This window comes from Triticum aestivum, chromosome 5A (assembly GCF_018294505.1).
Source record: "Triticum aestivum cultivar Chinese Spring chromosome 5A, IWGSC CS RefSeq v2.1, whole genome shotgun sequence".
Taxonomy (NCBI): Eukaryota; Viridiplantae; Streptophyta; class Magnoliopsida; order Poales; family Poaceae; genus Triticum; species Triticum aestivum.
In genome coordinates this window covers 471,433,810-471,452,493 of record NC_057806.1, presented here as the reverse complement: position 1 = coordinate 471,452,493, position 18,684 = coordinate 471,433,810, and the positions used below count along the sequence as shown (strand labels likewise).

General features: G+C 45.7%; 1 protein-coding gene across 1 annotated transcript; it reads left to right on the top strand.

Moving 5' to 3' along the window:
• The first annotated feature begins 2,617 nt into the window (after positions 1-2,617).
• On the top strand, positions 2,618-5,476 carry LOC123107206 (heavy metal-associated isoprenylated plant protein 41). The gene is made up of 3 exons (XM_044529207.1): positions 2,618-2,990; positions 3,469-3,667; positions 4,381-5,476. The coding sequence occupies exons 1-3, from the start codon at positions 2,807-2,809 to the stop codon at positions 5,117-5,119; spliced, it is 1,122 nt and encodes a 373-aa protein (XP_044385142.1). The 5' UTR covers positions 2,618-2,806; the 3' UTR covers positions 5,120-5,476.
• The last annotated feature ends 13,208 nt before the right edge of the window (positions 5,477-18,684 follow it).

The following is an 18,684-nucleotide window of genomic DNA, read 5'->3' as shown; positions in this document are numbered from 1 at the left end:
ATTGCAAAGCATAGTCTTACGATCAGTGCTGCATAGGTAGTTGAGCAGTTGAATAACGCATACATACGAACTTGTTGTTGTACCTAGTATGCCTCGGGTTGGTGTTTTTGAAGCGGTCGCTAACACGTGATTTCTTTTGTCTTTGATAGTCATTGTTGTTTCCTTAACATTATATTGACCTTCTCTCTAAACCTTTGGCAATGGGAATTTGGTCTCCACAAAATATTTTCCTCTTTGTTGACCTCCATGGAAATGGAACTAAGGGCCGGGATGGCTTGTATTACTCTCTTGGTGGTTAACTTTTGCATGCTTGCACTATAAACACGGATATCACTTTTGGGGTTTGGTTCAATGTAAGTTTTACAGTTGGTAGCAATGAGCTTTGGTAGTCAACCTTCTTACTTGAGGACGAGCAAGGTTTAAGCGTGGGGAGGTTGATGGCTCTATATTTTACGCATTTTTAGAGCTCATTTGTTGCATGTTCTCTTCATATACTATGGCTCATTGAACCTGCTAATAGTTGTTCGTTATGCATGATTACTGTTTTTTACACTTATCATTGTGAGCATTGCACATTTATATTATAATTTGGTCTTTGTTAGTTTTCATTGTTTTCTTGTGTCCACATGTGTATTGGAGTAACCTAGGACCAAGCACGATGAAAGGACCAAGGACGGGTTCAATACGGAGGACTCATAGTACCAGACTTGGCCGTTTCGAAGAGTGAAAAAAAATCATTTTTTCAAAGTGCTCCATACCAAGATCCAATACCAGAAATGGATTGGCATCGTTCATACGAATCCAACGAGCTCAAGAACGTGAAATTCTGAGTTTGTATGAAGAAATGGCGGCCGATTTACCCAAGAGGGTCAGAGCAAAAGACGGCGTACCATACGACTGTGGCTGGTTGTATGGAAGGAAATCAAGCTCGAAAGTTGCCTCTCCATACGAAATTCTTCACCGATTTCGTCCCCGTTTGTTCCATGAGATCCTTGGACAATAAGGGAGTGTTTGGGAGAGGATAAGCTAGGTTCATCTAGAGCCCTTGGATGGAGGAGAGGGATCCACATCAACGAGGGAGACACGAGAAGGCCTCTACCCTAGCCGCCTCAGCCATCATCATCTACCACTACTCCTAGCAGCCGTTGGGAGGCTCTCCCCCTTAGGGGAGGCCTCTCCCTCCATAGCTCCATCACCACGCCACGCAGGACGAGAAGGCAGCGCCATCTCCATCGCCATCGTCAACTGGTGCCGGTCCTGGGCTAGGCCGTGCGCGCCAGAGACATCTCCCTCTCTGTCTCAATATTCACACTTGTAATTGGTAAGATTGAACGTGTTGATGACATCAATGAATCATTCCTCTTTGTGTCTATTCATCTATGTTTGAGTGATTGATCCGGTTCTAGGTTAAGGTATGATCTAGTATACAAAATTAGTCTCTGGGGCATGATCTAGTATTTACTCACATTTCACGTAATGTTGGGAGACATCCTTTTTTGTGATCTTCTGATCACCTGCACATATACTTGTATTAGTCCGCTGCCACTGAGATGCCCCTCTAGTACTAGTGAGACCGAAGCCTAGACATCGCCTTTTGCTCGATTCAACCCTACAATTACAAGCCCCCTTTTATTAACTTAGTTTATTTTCACGTTCTAACTTGCATTTTAGTAAAAACCCTTTTGTTCTCGCTTTCCTAGCAACCGATGGAATAAACTATTTCCAAACTACGGTTTGGGTGCGAACGCGCTACGCAGACAACGTAGTTGTGGGGTTGGTAGTGTCTTCCTATTTGCTTCCTGTGGGATTCAACATTTACTTATCACGAAATGCAATAGCCTTGTGCCCTTGTAGGTCATCAACGGGGTTGGCTGTTGTTGGTGGCTGCGATGGTCTGCTCTGGTGGTATGCGACTAGGGGTGGGCTCCGTAGTGTCGTGGTTGGGATGGATCTCAGCCATGAGTGGCTGGATCCTTGCGCCAGTGCAGCGAAGGTGGTGATGGGTGCCGGGAATCATGGCCTGGTAGACAGCACAAGGGAGGTTGTTGTGCGGCAGCGATGGTGATGGTTGTTGGCGGCGATTTGTGTGGGCACACGACCATCTCGGTTTGAACGAATAGCCAAATTTGATGCAACATTTTGGGCATGGAGAACTCCGGGTGAATGCCTTCCACCGACTTCAGCGATGACAACATCCTAGGGTGTCGTTCCCCTTGTTGGAGGCATCGTTGTGGAGCCCTTCACCTCCCTAGGCATTTGGACCTACAACTTTCCACGCGAAAACCTAAGCTTCAGGCTTGGCTGAAGCAGGCGACGACATCGTTCACATTGCATCCCTCTTGATGGCATCGAGTACAACTCTATAACACTATGCACTATGTATAGGTACTAATTTAGATCAGTGTCATATCTTATTGTAAGTCCGCACTTAAGGCAAAATGAGTATACAAGCTACATCAATCCAAACAATTTAAAAAAAAAAACAATTATCGATACAACTCTAGAACACTTTGGACTATGACTACGTGAAAAGACGTGTGCTGCACGTAGGCCCCACACGCCCTCGGTCAACAAGACCGACCGCATCCATCCGCGTGTCGCTCCGGGTGGACAAGAACCGGGTCCGGTCAGCGCCGCTCGACGCTCACAAAAGTTGGCAGGTCACCACAGCTTAGCACGATGACACTTAGCCGGAGCTAGGGCACGCCGCGGCGGGACGACGGTAGGGTCGGAGGGGCGGCGCGACAGGAGGGAGTATCGTCGATTGCTGCCAAGGAGGGGAGTCGCCAGCGGAGGGGTACAGGCGATGGGGTTTGACAGGAAGGAGGCGGCGGCGGCGGCGGAGGAGGAGGAGGTGAAGTGGCTGAAGCATTACTCCTCGACGGAAAGCATACTGATCGTCGGCGACGGAGATCTCTCCTTCTCGCGGGCCCTCGCCATCGCATTCTGCTCCGCGGAGAACCTCGTCGCCACCTCCATCGACTCCTATGGTCTGTTCATCTTCTTCACAACCCCTGCGGGTTTGTTTCAGCTTCCTCTCGCGATGCAAACTCACATGCCCCTCCCTTGTTAAATGCTCGCACTAAATAGTAGTACCAGTAAAGAAGCCGGATGATGCTTTTTTGGCCTTTAATTTGCGATTTCTCGATGGGAACGCGAGATTTAGGTATACAAGAACGGTGAATCATTGTGAACATTCATACAGTATTCAGCAAAACGAATACTGTCAGCCTGCCTCATATAAGTGCCCCTTTTTACCTTCATAATGAACCTTTTTATGTCAGCTTCTTCAGTAAAAGTTGTTGTCTTTCAGGAAGTATCCTATTTGCTTCATTTTTTTGTCTGCAGTTAGCTGCTGCTTAACTTAAAATCTCAAAATTGGTGATAATGCTTTTAGGATTTTGTGATCGTTATTGGTGGTATTTATCTATTTCATCTGTATTTATTGTGGGTAATCCTCTTGGCCAGAGGATCTGACGAGGAAGTATAGCAAAGCAGAGTCCAATATATTTGTACTAAAAATGATGGGAGCCACAATTTTGCATGGTATTGATGCCAATACTATGAAGCTTCACAATGACCTGAAGATGAGACGCTTCGATCGGATTGTCTTCAATTTTCCTCATGCTGGGTTCAAAGGAAAAGAAGACCGCATGGATGTGATCAAGTATGTGCACTCTCTTTGTTAGTTGCTGCTAGATTTTGAATAATTCGCTTGTCATGTGTATTGGTTGTACCATTAAATGTATCTTCTTATATCTCCTTATCTCAGAGTTAGTTGAGTATTCCGAAGGCACGTATGTATGTACGTTGCTAGTTTTGCTGTATCACTGTCTTCTTTTAGAAAACCTGTAAGCAGACGCAAATGACATTGACTATAAATAGTATTTATGGGAGAAGTTGTTTCCTTTTTTGATTTTTGATTCTAGCCACAGTTGTCCACTACTGAACTTATTTTGAGCTCTCCATCGTCACATAGTTCCATAACTGGAAACGAACTGTAGGAGAAGTTTGTTTAATTCTTGTACATTTGCATCTACCCCTTTTTGTAGCTCTTCATGGTAACTTTTGCTAGTTTCTATGTGCCCACTCTCTAGTCTCTACAAATGGAAGACATTCTTACAACAGCACAAAATTCTTGTTGTAGCTTGCTTGTAGAGATTTTTTCTGTACCTATGAAAGAAGATGAATTGGTTTGACCATAAGTATCTTAAATTTCTTCTGACAGTGCCAATAAAGTAGTTAGCTGGTGGTTTCTTATTGTGTTTGGTCAACCAATAACCTTTCATTCAAAATGTACTCTTATAAAGGTCTGTTGTTTTAGGGCCTTTTTTTCTTAATTAACTTGATACTGACCTTCTGTGCTAATTGAACCTTTAGCGCGCACAAAAAGTTGGTGAGGGGGTTCCTTCACAATGCAAGCCACCTGATTCGCCCAAATGGTGAAATCCATGTTAGCCACAAGACAGGGAATCCATATGATAAATGGGATATTGAGGAATTGGCATTGGGATCTTCTCTTATTAAGGTTGATCAAGTTAGTTTCCAAATAGAGGATTACCCTGGGTACAACCAAAAGAGGGGAGATGGTGCGAATTGCGATGAACCTTTCGCTTTAGGTGCTTGCTGCACATTCAAATTTTGTATCAGAGGCTCGAAGAAACTGAAGAGTGCGCACAGAAACATGATTTCGTCACATGGAAGCAGCACATTGTCTGAACCAATCAGCACAGTTCAGATAGCAAAAAAAGCTCATGAGCCTTACAGCCTCGGATTAGCTAAAAGGCATGAACCGTGTTTTCCGGTTAGCATCGATGGCATGGTGGCTTCTCCTTCCTTTGATCGGCATGGGACTAGTCAGCCATTGTGCAGCATTGCAGGGTCATCACTGAATGCTCTGCCGATCCTTGGTGGCAATCTCCCTGCGCCACCTCAGCAGCAGCCTTGGTACCAACACGGGCCCATTCTTCAGCTGCTATGGAGCGGCGGCTACTCACACTTCGCCTGGGAATACCTTCGGAGTCTGCTCAGGGAGTATGAAGCGCATAGGCAAATGACGCCCGGAGGAAGAGCAACCGATGTGAATTACTCTGTCTTGCTGGAACATTGCTTCAGGTAATCCATTGCGTGCGCGTTACTCCAGGAGTGGCTGCAGAGAGCGGTTGTGTTGCACGGTAGACGTTGAAGGATCGCATGGAGGTATAAGTGTCTGTGTTGTAAGGATCACTAGATATTCCAAGATGTGTTGTGTCATCCGGTATCTTGCATATGTTCTCTTTGTGTCCAAGATCTACACGCAGGGCATTTTGTGTACTGGGAATGCTGTTTTTTCTACCTGTGTAGGTTAAAGAAGTAAACCTGGACAAGAGTCTCACTTTGCAGTGTAACTCTCTTTTAAGAGACTCAAGACTTGTTATCTCAATTATCACTGGTACTGCGCCTAAGATGTAACCGGATCAGGCAGTGATTTTTTTTTTGCGGGAAGGCAGTGATTGATACTTGCAAACATGTTTGGTTCGAACAGGATCAATCTCTTTTTGAATTGAAGATCAGGGGATTTCTTCCCTGGTGACTGATTTTAAAAAACTGCTAAGATTATTATTTTAGTTTGCTATATATTTGTTGAGTTTCAGTCAACCATGTTGTATTTCTTGTTCAGATCAGAACGACTAGAAGGTACCCCCTTGTGACGCTTGCCCAGGGCGCCGCCAGGGTGCAAAACCTAGCGCCGCCAGCAGCCTACCAAGCCACTGCCTTCCCTTCTGCTGCTGCAGCCGGCGTAGGCCGCGGTGGCGCCGGGCCCAGTGCCAAAGGAGCCGGGGTGCTGGACGTGGCGGGATCCCCTTGGATCAGCTAGGGCGAGGCCAGGGCGGCATCCCTGGTCGTGCGGCGACGGAGCTCGCCCCCATGGCCGGCGAGAACCCGCGTTCTCTAGCGATGGTGGAGCAGAGGCGGCCGCGGATCTGGATCACATCCAGATCTGTCGTCGGCTTTGCCCATGGGCCGTCGGCGGCGTGATGAGGGGTCGACGAGGGAAGCAGGCTCCCTGTTGGCGTTTTGGCGGCTACTAGTTCAGAGTATCGCAATTGCCGGCGAAAACAATGTTGGTCTCGGTCATGGCGGACGATGGCGGCATCTTGGGCGTCATCTCCTTATCAAAGGCATCATCGGTTGCAGTCGTCGTCAGGTCGTTCCGGTTGTTAAAAGGAAACCTTAGATCTAGGATTCTCACATCGGACGATGAGGGGGCCTTCAGGGCTGTCCTCCTTGGGGGTTTCGTATTGGAGCAAGTGCTGCTTGAAGGGGACAAGAGGAGGAGCGGTGTTGCATCTACCACAATGACACAGGTCTCAGCGGCATGATGCAACAGAGCCTCGATGACGAACATATTGGAAATATGAGCAATTTACCAAATGATTTTATTAACAGAAATACTAGATAAAGCATGACTAATATAGTAGAGATAAAACAAGTCATGCGTTCTGACAGAGAGAAGGTAAAAAGCTTCTGCATATATGAACCGTAGCCTATCATATCTATAGCAGACAGTAGAACTAGTTGCATATATGAGGTAGAACCTAACATATTTAGGGCAAGAACTAGTACGAGAAACTGTGGCAGGATATCTAACAGAAAGAAGAACACATAAGGGACAGCAGCAGCAGTAGCACTGGACTTGGGGTCAGTGTCCTCGCCAGCCATGTCGTCGAGGAGGTTGTCGACGTCGGGGAAGTAGTCGTCGGAGTCCGGGGCGTCCGTGATGAAGGAATCAGTCAGTAGTCGCGCAGAGCGCTCCCCAAAAACCTTATCACCCTTCTCCCGTACAAGACTCAAAGAGGTGCGGTTTCGGAGGCCTACTGTCCCGACCTGCGGTGCACGCCGCAAGCCGGGATGAGGAAGACAGCAGCAACTCAGAGATTGGAACTTCTGGTGCGTCTCTCTGAGAGGAGTCGGCTCGGCTCATTCCCGCAACCCGCGGCGTGTCGTGACGAGGCGTGGCGTGGCGTGGCGTGGCGAGGCGGGCGGCGGAGGAGGAGCGCGCGTGGATGTCCCTCTTGTTCTCATACTCATACAAGTGGGCAACCTCCCTTATAAGGAGGTCCAACTCTCACTAAACTAACAATGTGGGACTAAACTTTAGTAGTATCCCTTGCTTTGCACAAATGGGCTAAGTGGGCCTCTAGGATTTATTAGGAATTTCTGAAATAGTTATTGGGCTGCCCCCAATATAGACTAAATTCCAGCAATCCCCCACCAGATCCCAGAGGCACACAGAGATTTGCCTTTGGTTCCAAAACACTGTTTTATATACCTGTACTGTAGTGGAGACTGTTAAGTTGAACTTCCACCTAGAACTCTATGCTACACTAGTAAGCAACTTAAACAGTGGACTGGACCTTGAACTGCAAGTTTTCTGCGAATCTAGCTTCACATAAAGCCTTGACCGATACATGGCTACCGTGGGTCTTCCCCGCAGGTGGAGCTTATGTGTCATACTCCGAGACCTTTCATGAGTTTACTAGAGAGAACCCTACTCTCATAGATTGCGATGTTTAACAATCAGACTCATATAGGTGCGTTCTTCAAAAGATGGTCTGTAGGACAACATCTCTGCTTCAAAGAGCCACTTAGAAACATTAAGATATACATCAACCTGCCATGCAGATTAGGAGAGTATTGCATCTTTATGGATTGGTATTTTAACATTAAGGGTACTCTCCTTCCAGTTGACCAACAGCTTGTCTTCCACATCTAATTCACGGGATCTCCGATCACAAAGAATAGGTTACCACTGTGAACAACTCATATTGTGGGTCTCATACCCATCTCCCTCGATGCATTATCTATCACATTACGTGATAGACCCTTAGTAAAAAGATCTGCCATATTTTTAGACGTTTGGATATAATCTAGTGCAATAACTCCGAAGTTTCTCATTTTTCTGACAGACTTTAACCTTCTCTGAACGTGTCTTGATGACTTCATGTTATCCTTTGAGCTGCTCACTTTTGTGATCATAGTTTGATTGTCGCAGTTCATAAGAATACCCGGTACATGTTTCTCAACAACTGGCAAGTCATTCAAGAGCCGACGAAGCCAATCTGCTTCGACCGTAGCTGTATCTAGTGTTGTGAGTTCTGCTTCCATTGTTAACCTCGTTAAGATGGTCTGCTTGCAAGACTTCCAAAAAACAGCGCCACCTCCATGAGTGAATACATATCCGTTCGTGGCCTTTATATCATCAGCATCTGAGATCTAGTTTGAGTCACTATACCCTTCAAGCACCTTTGGGTGCCCGGTGTAGTGAATTCCATAATTTGCAGTGCCTTTCAAATAACGCAAAACTCTCTCTAGAGCTTTCCAATGCACATCTCTTGGTTTTGAAACAAACCGACTCAGTTTGCTAACAGCAAAAGAGATGTCAGGTCTTGTAGCACTGGCTAAGTACATAAGCGAGCCAATAATCTGAGAATACTTCAATTGGTCTCTAGCAATTCTTCAATTCTTTCGAAGCAACACACTAGCATCATATGGTGTTGGAGAGGGCTTGCTGTCACTGTAGCCAAAGCGACTCAAGATCTATTCCACATAGTGAGATTGAAGCAATGTAATCCCACCATCATCGTCTCTCAACAACTTGATGTTCAGAATGACATCAGCCACTCCTAAATCCTTCATCTCAAAACAACGAGATAGGAAATTTTTGACCTCCTTAATAACATTCAGATTTGTTCCGAAAATCAGTATGTCATCAACATACAAGCAAAAGATAACTCCCTCGCCCCCACCATGGCGATAGTACACACATTTGTCAGCTTTGTTTACAACAAAGCCTGCAGCTGTTAAAGTTCTTTCAAACTTCTCATGCCACTGTTTGGGTGCTTACTTGAGTCCATACAAAGACTTCAGCAACTTGCACACTTTTCCTTCCTGACCATCTAATACAAACCCATCTGGTTGTTCCACATAAATTTCCTTGTCCAACTCTCCATTTAGGAAAGCAGCCTTAACATTCATTTGATGAACGAGAAGACCATGTGAGGCAGCTAGTGAAAGTAGAACTCGAATAGTGGTCAGTCGAGCCACATGTGAGTAAGTATCAAAAAAGTCTTCACCTTCCTTTTGGGTATAACCCTTAGCCACAAGCCGAGCCTTGTACTTTTCAATAGTACCATCAGGCCTAAAAATTCTTCTTGAATACTCATTTGCATCATATAGGTTTGCACCCATAAGGACGATCAGTTATCTCCCAAGTTTCATTCGCTAAGATGGAATCCATCTCGCTATGAACCGCTTCCTTCCAGTAGTCAGCATCTTCAGATGCATAAGCCTCTGAAATAGAACTGGGAGTGTCATCTATGAGATACACAAGAAAATCATCACCAAAGGACTTTGCAGTCCTCTGTCTCTTGCTCCTAGTAGGAACTTCATTGTTTTCCTCCACAAGACGTTCAAAGTGTTCTATCGAAATGGCAGGTTTGGTAATTGTAACTGGTTCCTGATTCGATGAACTAGGCATCTCCTGATTAGATGAGGTAGTCATATCCTTCATGGGAAAGATATCTTCAAAGAAAGTCGCATCATTCGACTCCATGATCGTACCGACATGCATGTCAGGTACCTCAGATTTTACAACCAAGAATCTATAGCCAATGCTATGAAAAGAATATCCCAGGAAAACATAGTCCATAGTCTTTGGTCCAAACTTCCGCTTCTTTGGAATTAGAACATTGACTTTCGCCAAACAACCCCATGTTCGCAGATAAGAGAGTTTTAACATTTTCTTCTCCCATTCCTCGAATGGAGTTATCTCTTTGTTCTTTGTGGGGACTCGGTTCAGGACATGATATGCGGTCAATATCGCCTCTCCCCACCATGCCTTGGAGAGACCCGATGTGTCTAACATGGCGTTAACCAAATCAGTTAGAGTACGGTTCTTTCTTTCGGCCACCCCATTTGACTGAGGTGAGTAGGGAGGCGTCCTCTCATGGATTATACCATGTTCCGTACAAAAAGCATCAAATTCATTGGAAAAATACTCTCCACCACGGTCGGACCTAAGCCTCTTGATTTTTTGATCAAGTTGGTTTTCCGCTTCAGCTTTATAGATCTTGAAAAAGTTCAAAGCCTCATCCTTAGATTTCAGAAGATACACACGGCAGTATCTAGTGGAGTCGTCAATTAACTTCATGAAATATTTCTTTCCACCTTTTGTCAAAACACCGTTCATTTCACATAGATCTGAATGTATGAGTCTAGTGGTGCAAGATTTCTCGTTTCCGCAGTCGTGTGAGACTTACGAGGTTGCTTAGCTTGCACACAAACTTGACACTTAGATCCCTTGACAATGGTGAAACTAGGGATTAAGTTCAACTTCGCTAGTCGCGACATGCAACCAAAATTAACATGGCCGAGACATGAATGCCACACATTAGATTCACTATTGTTGCAAATATGATTAACAACTTTATTGCAAACGTCTGATAAGGATAAACAAAACAGACCTCCTGACTCATAGCCTTTACCAACAAAGGTTCCATACTTGGATATTACAAATTTATTCTACTCAAAGACAAGTTTGTAGCCATATCTACACAGAAGAGATCCGCTAACAAGATTTTTATTGACGGAGGGGACATAATGCACGTTCTTCAGCCGCACGATCTTCCCCGAAGTAAACTTCAGATCGACCGTGCCAATACCACGAACAGAAGCACTTGAACCGTTGCCCATCAGTACGGTTGAAGTCCCTGCGGTCTGATAAGACGAAAACATGGAAATATAACCGCATACATGCACATTAGCACCCGTGTAAATCAACCAATCAGGAGAATGACACACTGAAAGAATAGTGGGAAATATACCATACCCATCATCCTTCATGTCAGTGTCTCCAATGACAACATTAGCGGTCTTGCCGCCTTTCCCAGGGTGACGCTTGTCATAGCGATTAGGGCAACTAGGAGCCCAATGATCAGGATCCCCACACACATGACAGACACCTTTCTTCTTGTCATTCTTCTTCTTGAAGTTCGTGTGTTGCACAACCTTGTTCTCCCCATCAAACTTTGCTTTACCATCAAACTTGCCCTTGTTCTTGAACTTGTGGGGCTGGAAGTTCTTCTTATGTACTAGATTGGCACTAGATCCTCCCTCAATACCTCGAGCACGTGTGTCCTTTGCTCTCGCCTTTTCTTCCACATCAAGAGTGCCAATGAGATCCGGGACGAAAAACTCTTGTCTCTTATGCTTCAGCAAGGTAGCAAAGTTCCTCCATGAAGGAGGAAGCTTAGTGATGATACCTCCGGCAACAAACTTTTCCGGTAGCATACAACCGAAGTGCTCAAGTTCTCTAGCAAATGACTGTATCTCATGAGCTTGCTCAACCACGGAGCGCTCTTCAGTCATCCTGTAGTCATAGAATTGCCCCATGATGTACAGCTCAGTGCCAGCATCCGAGACCTCAAACTTGGCCTCGAGTGCATCCCACATATCTTTTCCATTATCAATTGACGCATAAGCATCAACTATGTTCTCACCAAGAACACTCAAGAGAGCAGCCTTAAACAGAGTATCCATTTTCTGAAAGGCTTGTGCCTGTTGAGCATCAAGCTCCCCTTCAGGTTTGCCGAGAGTAGCGTCATAGCAACTCATGGTTTGAAACCATAAGACTGCTCTCACGCGCCACCTCTTATAGTGGATACCCTCAAATATAGGAGGTCTCATGAAAGCAGCAAAACCACTTGGGGTAAATTGCCTATAATAAGGTTTTTGGATTGTTGGAAATATGAGCAATTTACCAAATGATTTTATTAAGAGAAATACTAGATAAAGCATGACTAATATAGTAGAGATAAAACAAGTCATGCGTTCTGACAGAGAGAAGGTAAAAAGCTTCTACATATATGAACCGTAGCCTATCATATCTATAACAGACAGTAGAACTAGTTGCATATATGAGATAGAACCTAACATATTTAGGGCAAGAACTAGTACGAGAAACTGTGGCAGGATATCTAACAGAAAGAAGAACACATACGGGACAACAGCAGCAGTAGCACTGGACTTGGGGTCGGTGTCCTCGCCAGCCATGTCGTCGAGGAGGTTGTCGACGTCGGGGAAGAAGTCGTCGGAGTCCGGGGCGTCTGTGACGAAGGAATCAATCAGTAGTCGCGCAGAGCGCTCCTCAAAAACCTTATCACCCTTCTCCCGTACAGGACTCAAAGAGGTGCGGTTTTGGAGGCCTACTGTCCCGACCTGCGGTGCACGCCGCAAGCCGGGATGAGGAAGACAGCAGCAGCTCAGAGATTGGAACCGGTGGCGAGAGGAAGGAGAAGTTCTGGTGCGTCTCTCTGAGAGGAGCGACCTCTCTTTTATAGGCGCAAGAGAAGGAGGCGAGAGGCTGCGCCGGGAGCTGAAGGGAACGTGGGAGATGAAACGAACAGACAGCAACCGAAGGGTGCAGCGTTCGTATTCAATATCCACTATAGACATCGGCTCGGCTCATTCCCGTAACCTGCGGCGCGTCGTGGCGAGGCGGGCGGCGGAGGAGGAGCGCGCGTGAGTGTCCCTCTTATTCTCATGCTCATACAAGTGGGGAAAGAACCTCAGTTATAAGGAGGTCCAACTCCCACTAAACTAGCAATGTGGGACTAAACTTTAGTAGTATCCCTTTCTTTGCACAAATGGGCTAAGTGGGCCTCTAGGATTTATTAGGAATTTCTGAAATAGTTATTGGGCTGCCCCCAATATAGACTAAATTCCAACAGAATACGTGTTGATGAACGCACGTACATTGTGGTGATGTCTGGCGTTGTGGACTCGTGGTGGTATCGATGGCAGAATGGCCTCACAAGGTGAATGCATCGATCGCTCCTGAAGGGGTACGACGGAAGATAGCGGTGGCTGATTCTAGAGCGTGTGCATGTGGTGTGAGCAGAGAGTCTGCTAGACTGATTCGTGCTTCGGACTTGCTGGCGGGCGGCTTGGTGAGGCCATCGAATTGGATGGTGTGTGTTGAAGGGAACTCAGGGCATATCATCGAGCTTGCATGTGTAGCATGCGTAGTCCGAAAGATGGATTTGAATTGATCTATGTACAGTTTGTTTTGTTGAATAATCTCTCCCTAATAATAAAGCATGGATTGACTCTGTGGGTTCACCGTCACAATACACTTTCTTCTCATGTCATAATACGTTTTTATGATTTATATAGACAAAATCTAATACTCCCTTCGTTCCTAAATATTTGTCTTTTTAGACATTTCAAATGACTACTACATACGGATGTATATAGACATATTTTAGAGTGTAGATTCACCCATTTTGCTACGTATAGAGTCACTTGTTGAAATGCATAGAAAGACAAATATTTAGGAACGGAGGGAGTATAAACGAGGTGGTACTATAGTCAGCCGCCGGCGAAAGCGGCGCTGGTCTCCAGCCACCGGCGCACCGCACACATTCGTGCCTCCCACGGCCAGATGCCCGTGTCGTGATTGGTGTAGGCTGGCCAAAGGGTGGCCGGAGCAGAGGACGGCGGGAAGGCAAGGAGGCACCAGCATCGGCTAGCCAAGGGGTTGTCGAAGCAGAGGACGGGTGCGGAGGTGCTCGTAAGTAGGGAGGAGCAGATGCGAGGATGGAGCGGCTCGAGCGCGAGCGCTCGCGCTATTGGTGGAGGAAGACCATGCGTGGAGGAGGCAGGGTGATTACGCCGTCCGCCATAGCCAGCCACGAGCACGCGCTTCTGTGACTGCGTCGCCGGCAACCCTCTCCGGCCTCAGCCGGTCATAGCCCTGCCGTCTGTCCGGCACGGCGGCGGCCTAGTCGATGGCGGAGGATGAGAAGGCGGCCCCATTCGTCGTCGTCGGCCTGGAGAGAGAGAGAGAGGGGGGGGGAGCATCAACGCCCGCCTGACAGCACCTCCAAGAGATGGACGACGGCTTCGCGAGCGAGAAGGGCGCACCCAGCGAGATGGACTAATGGGCGCTCCTCTTGGTCCTCCTCCTGCGGCGCTTGGTGGCCTGGGCGGCGGATCCAGCTGTTCCGACTTGGATCCGGCGGCGGGGCGGATAGATCGAGGCAGAGGAGCACGAGGCCGACAGAGAGGCTGCCGGAGGCGGCGAACTCTCCCTTCCCTGTGGAAATTGAAGATTAGAGAGAGAAGGAGAAGGAAAAGCTGGAGGAGAGGGGCGGCAGCTCTGGCTGGCCTGCTTGAGGAGGCGGCTCGGGGCACAGAGGAGTTGCCTCCCGGCACTGTTGGAGGACTAGGCGAGGCCGGCTGCTGGGAGTGAGTGAGGGGCGGTGCCGCGGTAGGTGTGTGGGTTAGGGGGTGTTTGGTTCAGAAGTCCTAGGACTTTTTCTAGTCCCAGGGACTAATAAAAAAAGACTCTCTAGTAGAGTCTTTTTCTAATCCCTGTAGAAAAAGTCCATCCCGTTTGGTTCCTAGGGATTTTTTAGGGACTTTTTCTAGTCTCTGGAAAAGTCCCTGAACCAAACACCCCCTTAGATAAGATGGAGACACCTAAGTTAGAGATAAGATTTTGTACAAAAAAAGTAATAAGATTGCGGTAGTGCGTGGACTATTAGAACTGCGGTAGTGCGTAGCTCCACCTTGCCGGAATTGATGTTGTATATCAGTATACGGCCTAGTCAGGTTGATTTATATTTCCATTTGTCTGCACCAAGAAAACAACAATTAAGGCCATGTAGTACAACAAAACGTAGCATCAAGCACATAAATCCAGCCAACTTAGTCTTGAATCTTCACAGTTGACTGCCAGTACTCGGTAGATTGACAAGTACCAAGGAGCTGGAAACTGAACCACGAACTCACTCAACGAAGAGCCGAATGCACAGGAAACCTAGATGACGGGAACACGTCCCATGTTCAGAAACACATCGAGGAAGTGCACATACCAGGGTCCTGGATGGATTACCTTGCGTTGGGCTGCTTTTACTGTATTTTCTATATTTGTCTGGCGAGCAGAAGTAATTTTCGCTGGAAAAAAAAATCCTGCTGCTTTTACAGGGACTCAAATCTCTGCAGGACGATGGCAGAGTTTCAGACACGGGAATTCAAATGTTTGAACTGACATTATCCACCGATGATGACCCGATGATGTCTGAATGCTATCCTAAAGATAGTGCATTCGTTGTCGCTTTTGTCACATTATGTTCTGCTTATGTTAGCGTTGTCCATCTTGATGGAAATGGATGTACTGGTATTGTATTAAGGTGAGGATGTGATATTGAGGTGAGGTCTTGACTACATTTAGAAATAGTGAGCCGTGCAAAATAGAGCAAGATTGTATTCATATTTACTTTCCAAGCAATCTGGAGTTTAACAGCAGAAGCATACATAAGATTTTGATTTATTTCAGCCCTCTGTCTGAATTTTATTTCAGTTAACTCATATGTTGTCTGAATGATACTTCTGCTTGGGCCATGCCCAAAGTCAGTGCAAAAAAAAAACAAATGTACTCTAATTTTCCAAAAATTGTTCTTCGCCAAAAAATCAAATCACTTTTTAAAAATGTTCTATTTAAAAAAAACCTTTTCAAAAAAATGGTGTTTTTCTGAACAAGAACAAATAAAATAATTTGAAAGACAATTCCATGCACAACTGCTCTTTCATCGGATGAAACCGCGGAGCTGGATTAGATCTTGAAAAATGCCATTAAGATATAAGAAGTGTTGTATAATGCAACGTGGAGCATGTTCAAATTTGTTCGGCCGTTGCAACGCACGGGCATTTGTACTATATGCTTAGGCATTTGACACAAACAATGGAAATTTAATGGAGAAAGTCAATGAGACCATGACTAATTACCATCACATGCAATTACTGGCTACTGCATTCTATCGATCATGCATAGAGCCACAGTGGGAAGCTTCTATTTCGTGGAAGAACTATGAGTGCAAGTGGACCAAAAAATACTAACTATAGTCCCGCAGAGGTCTTAGCAGCCTAGCTGCAGACGGCACACTCAGCAAGTCAGCAGAGCACTGCTTGCTATGGAGGCTCATTGACTTCTGCCACATGTGGTAAAATTTTGAGCAGATCCTATTGTTTTACTTCAGTCTTCCTACCCTCCTTTTTCATATATCTTTCTATTCTCGGCCATGATATAGGAGCAGACAATAAAGTTATTCTTATATACTTTGCTTGGCACCTTCTTCGGGTCATCATATTAATTAAGATTTTAATTTTATCTATTTTGATTTAGATGACCTGAAACATCCTGCAGTTTTGCAACAAAAATTGGACTGGTATCGCATGTCAAATATTATGTCTTAATTTCTTAAGTAAATTAGATGCTTTAGTCAATGTTAATCTGGTGAAAGCTTTTACCGTTTTTATGCTTCTCAATGTTAGTCCACAAGGAGTATGATTGATTGACGCTCTTGCCAAACATGCTGAATTGTGTGCATGAAAAAGCATCACGTAGAGGGTCTGAAAATTAAGGCAATGTAATTCAACACTTTCAGTGTAGCAAGGAGTTAGTATGTGGTATTATTATTGACGCCTAAAAGATAAGAAAATAGATGCCTTGTGTAAAGATCTGAAGGAGAACTGTGGGATGGAATTGGATTTGGAGGATGATTGCCGCTCAGGTTTCGTGTGCATACATGGCTGAAGTGGTGGATGGGCGATCAAATAAAATAATTCATTCTTTGTGCAATCTCTGAAAGTAGCATAAATCTACCATGATTAATCAGCTTGATCATTAAGTCATTCTTTATAGGCCAGTTTCACATACATATATAAATACTAGTTTTTTGATTATTAAGGATTAGCGTTGCATCTTGATAGTGGCACTAGATCATCGATGGCGCGCGTTGCTGCGCCTGTCTATTTGTAATATATATTGAATGTTAGCTTGGCACAAATATGTGAAGGCATTATACATGAACAATAAAGCAGTAGTAACACGTAAAGGCACCAGCACCTTTGTTTCCAACATGACACATAAGTAATTCTAAAAAAACACGGCACACTATGTATGATAGCAGTAAGTATCAGTATTGCATATTACTGCATTCGTAAATATAAATAATTTTGTTGCCAGTTAGATTTCTGTGTCTTGTAGGTCCAACAAATACACACTTTTCTTCTCAACCCAGCCACTTGATGCTCCATAAATGTTGGATTAGATACTTCAAAGATCATATAGCAGTCGCTAAAAGAAAATCAGGGATAATAATACCAATGTAAGATCACATGTCAAACAGTAGCACGTGCCTTGTATTGTTACAATGCAGTACATGCTTCTAGATCATACAGCAACCACTATATTCCAACAAATGTGCTAACAGTGTTAATGAACATTTACTTATTATTCCATTCTGGCATTTGTTGTCCATAATTTAGATAATTTTTATTACTATTGTACAGTTGGCTTTAGAAAATTACCATTCTTCCAAACCTGCTTTTTTATGACATATTACAGTTTTATCATACAAATTAGAAAACAAGTAGGCATCATCTTCTAGTGACAGAGCAACAAAATACCAATATACAATGATCGAGCCTCAAGATAAAGAGGGTCCTTGGAATTTAACAGGACAGTAAAACATATCGCAATGCATATATTCCTTAGATTCTAGGTTTGTCAAGATTGTTGATTTAACTTATGAACACGATCAAGTTGTCTTTGCTCAACTGCAACTAAACATTATGTTTTGGGCAAGTAAGTTGTCGGTGTACTAGAGTAGGGGTACCCTAGTACCCCGAACTTGTGCACGGGCGGTCGCAGCATCCCGCGGCAAGGCTTGCCGGGTGACCGCCAAGACCCTCCGTGGTTCCCTTGAAGACCATTCAAGAACAAAGTACTCAAATCAAGGCTCCGGCAAGAGGAGCTTGCCGGAAAGGCCAACCAAGGCCCCGGCAAGAGGAGCTTGCCGGGAAGGCCAACCCAGGCCCCGACAAGAGGATCTTGTCGGGAAGAGACAAGACCCCGGCAAGAGGAGCTTGCCGGGAAGGCCACTCAAGGCATACCAAGAAAGCTTGCCGTGACGCGCCCTGCGTCCCGGCAAGGCCCGGTGAGCAACAAGCTCCCAAACACGACAAGACGACGACCGCGGCAAGGAGCTTGCCGCGGGAAACCCCCACTTCGTGCTCGCGCTCCAGCACACCTGCTAACGTGTCGCTCTAGGACTCTCCCAAGCACACGTGGCAGGAGGCCGTGCAGCTAGGGGTGCGCGGTGGCAAGCGGAGATGAAGAGAAGGCCATCGTGGCAAACGGTGGCGCTCCTAACGGTCACTTTTTTCACTGTTTAGGCAACTCAGACAGGCATTCAATGACCTTGTCCCCTGCCGTCAGAGTTAGGTAGGGTGCACTGTGTCCACAGTAGCGGTAGCTGCACCTACCGCATCCTTTTCCATTTTTATCCTTCTAGTCTACGTTGCCACCTGTCGGTGACCCCTTGAAAGTATAAAAGGAGGCCCGAGCGCAACGTAAAAGGGTTTCGGCTCATTCGAAACACCAGGAACACTCTCACGCTCGGTCGGGCAGCGTTCATCGCTCCTGAGCAAGAATTCAATACACACAAACAAGCAGCAGTAGGGTTTTACGCATCCGTGCGGCCCGAAGCTGGGTAAAACTGCTCGCGTGTACTGCCTCGATCCGCTCTTTGTGCGGCCTCCGCCCCCCTCCGAACCGAAAGGGGCCCTGTCCTCATA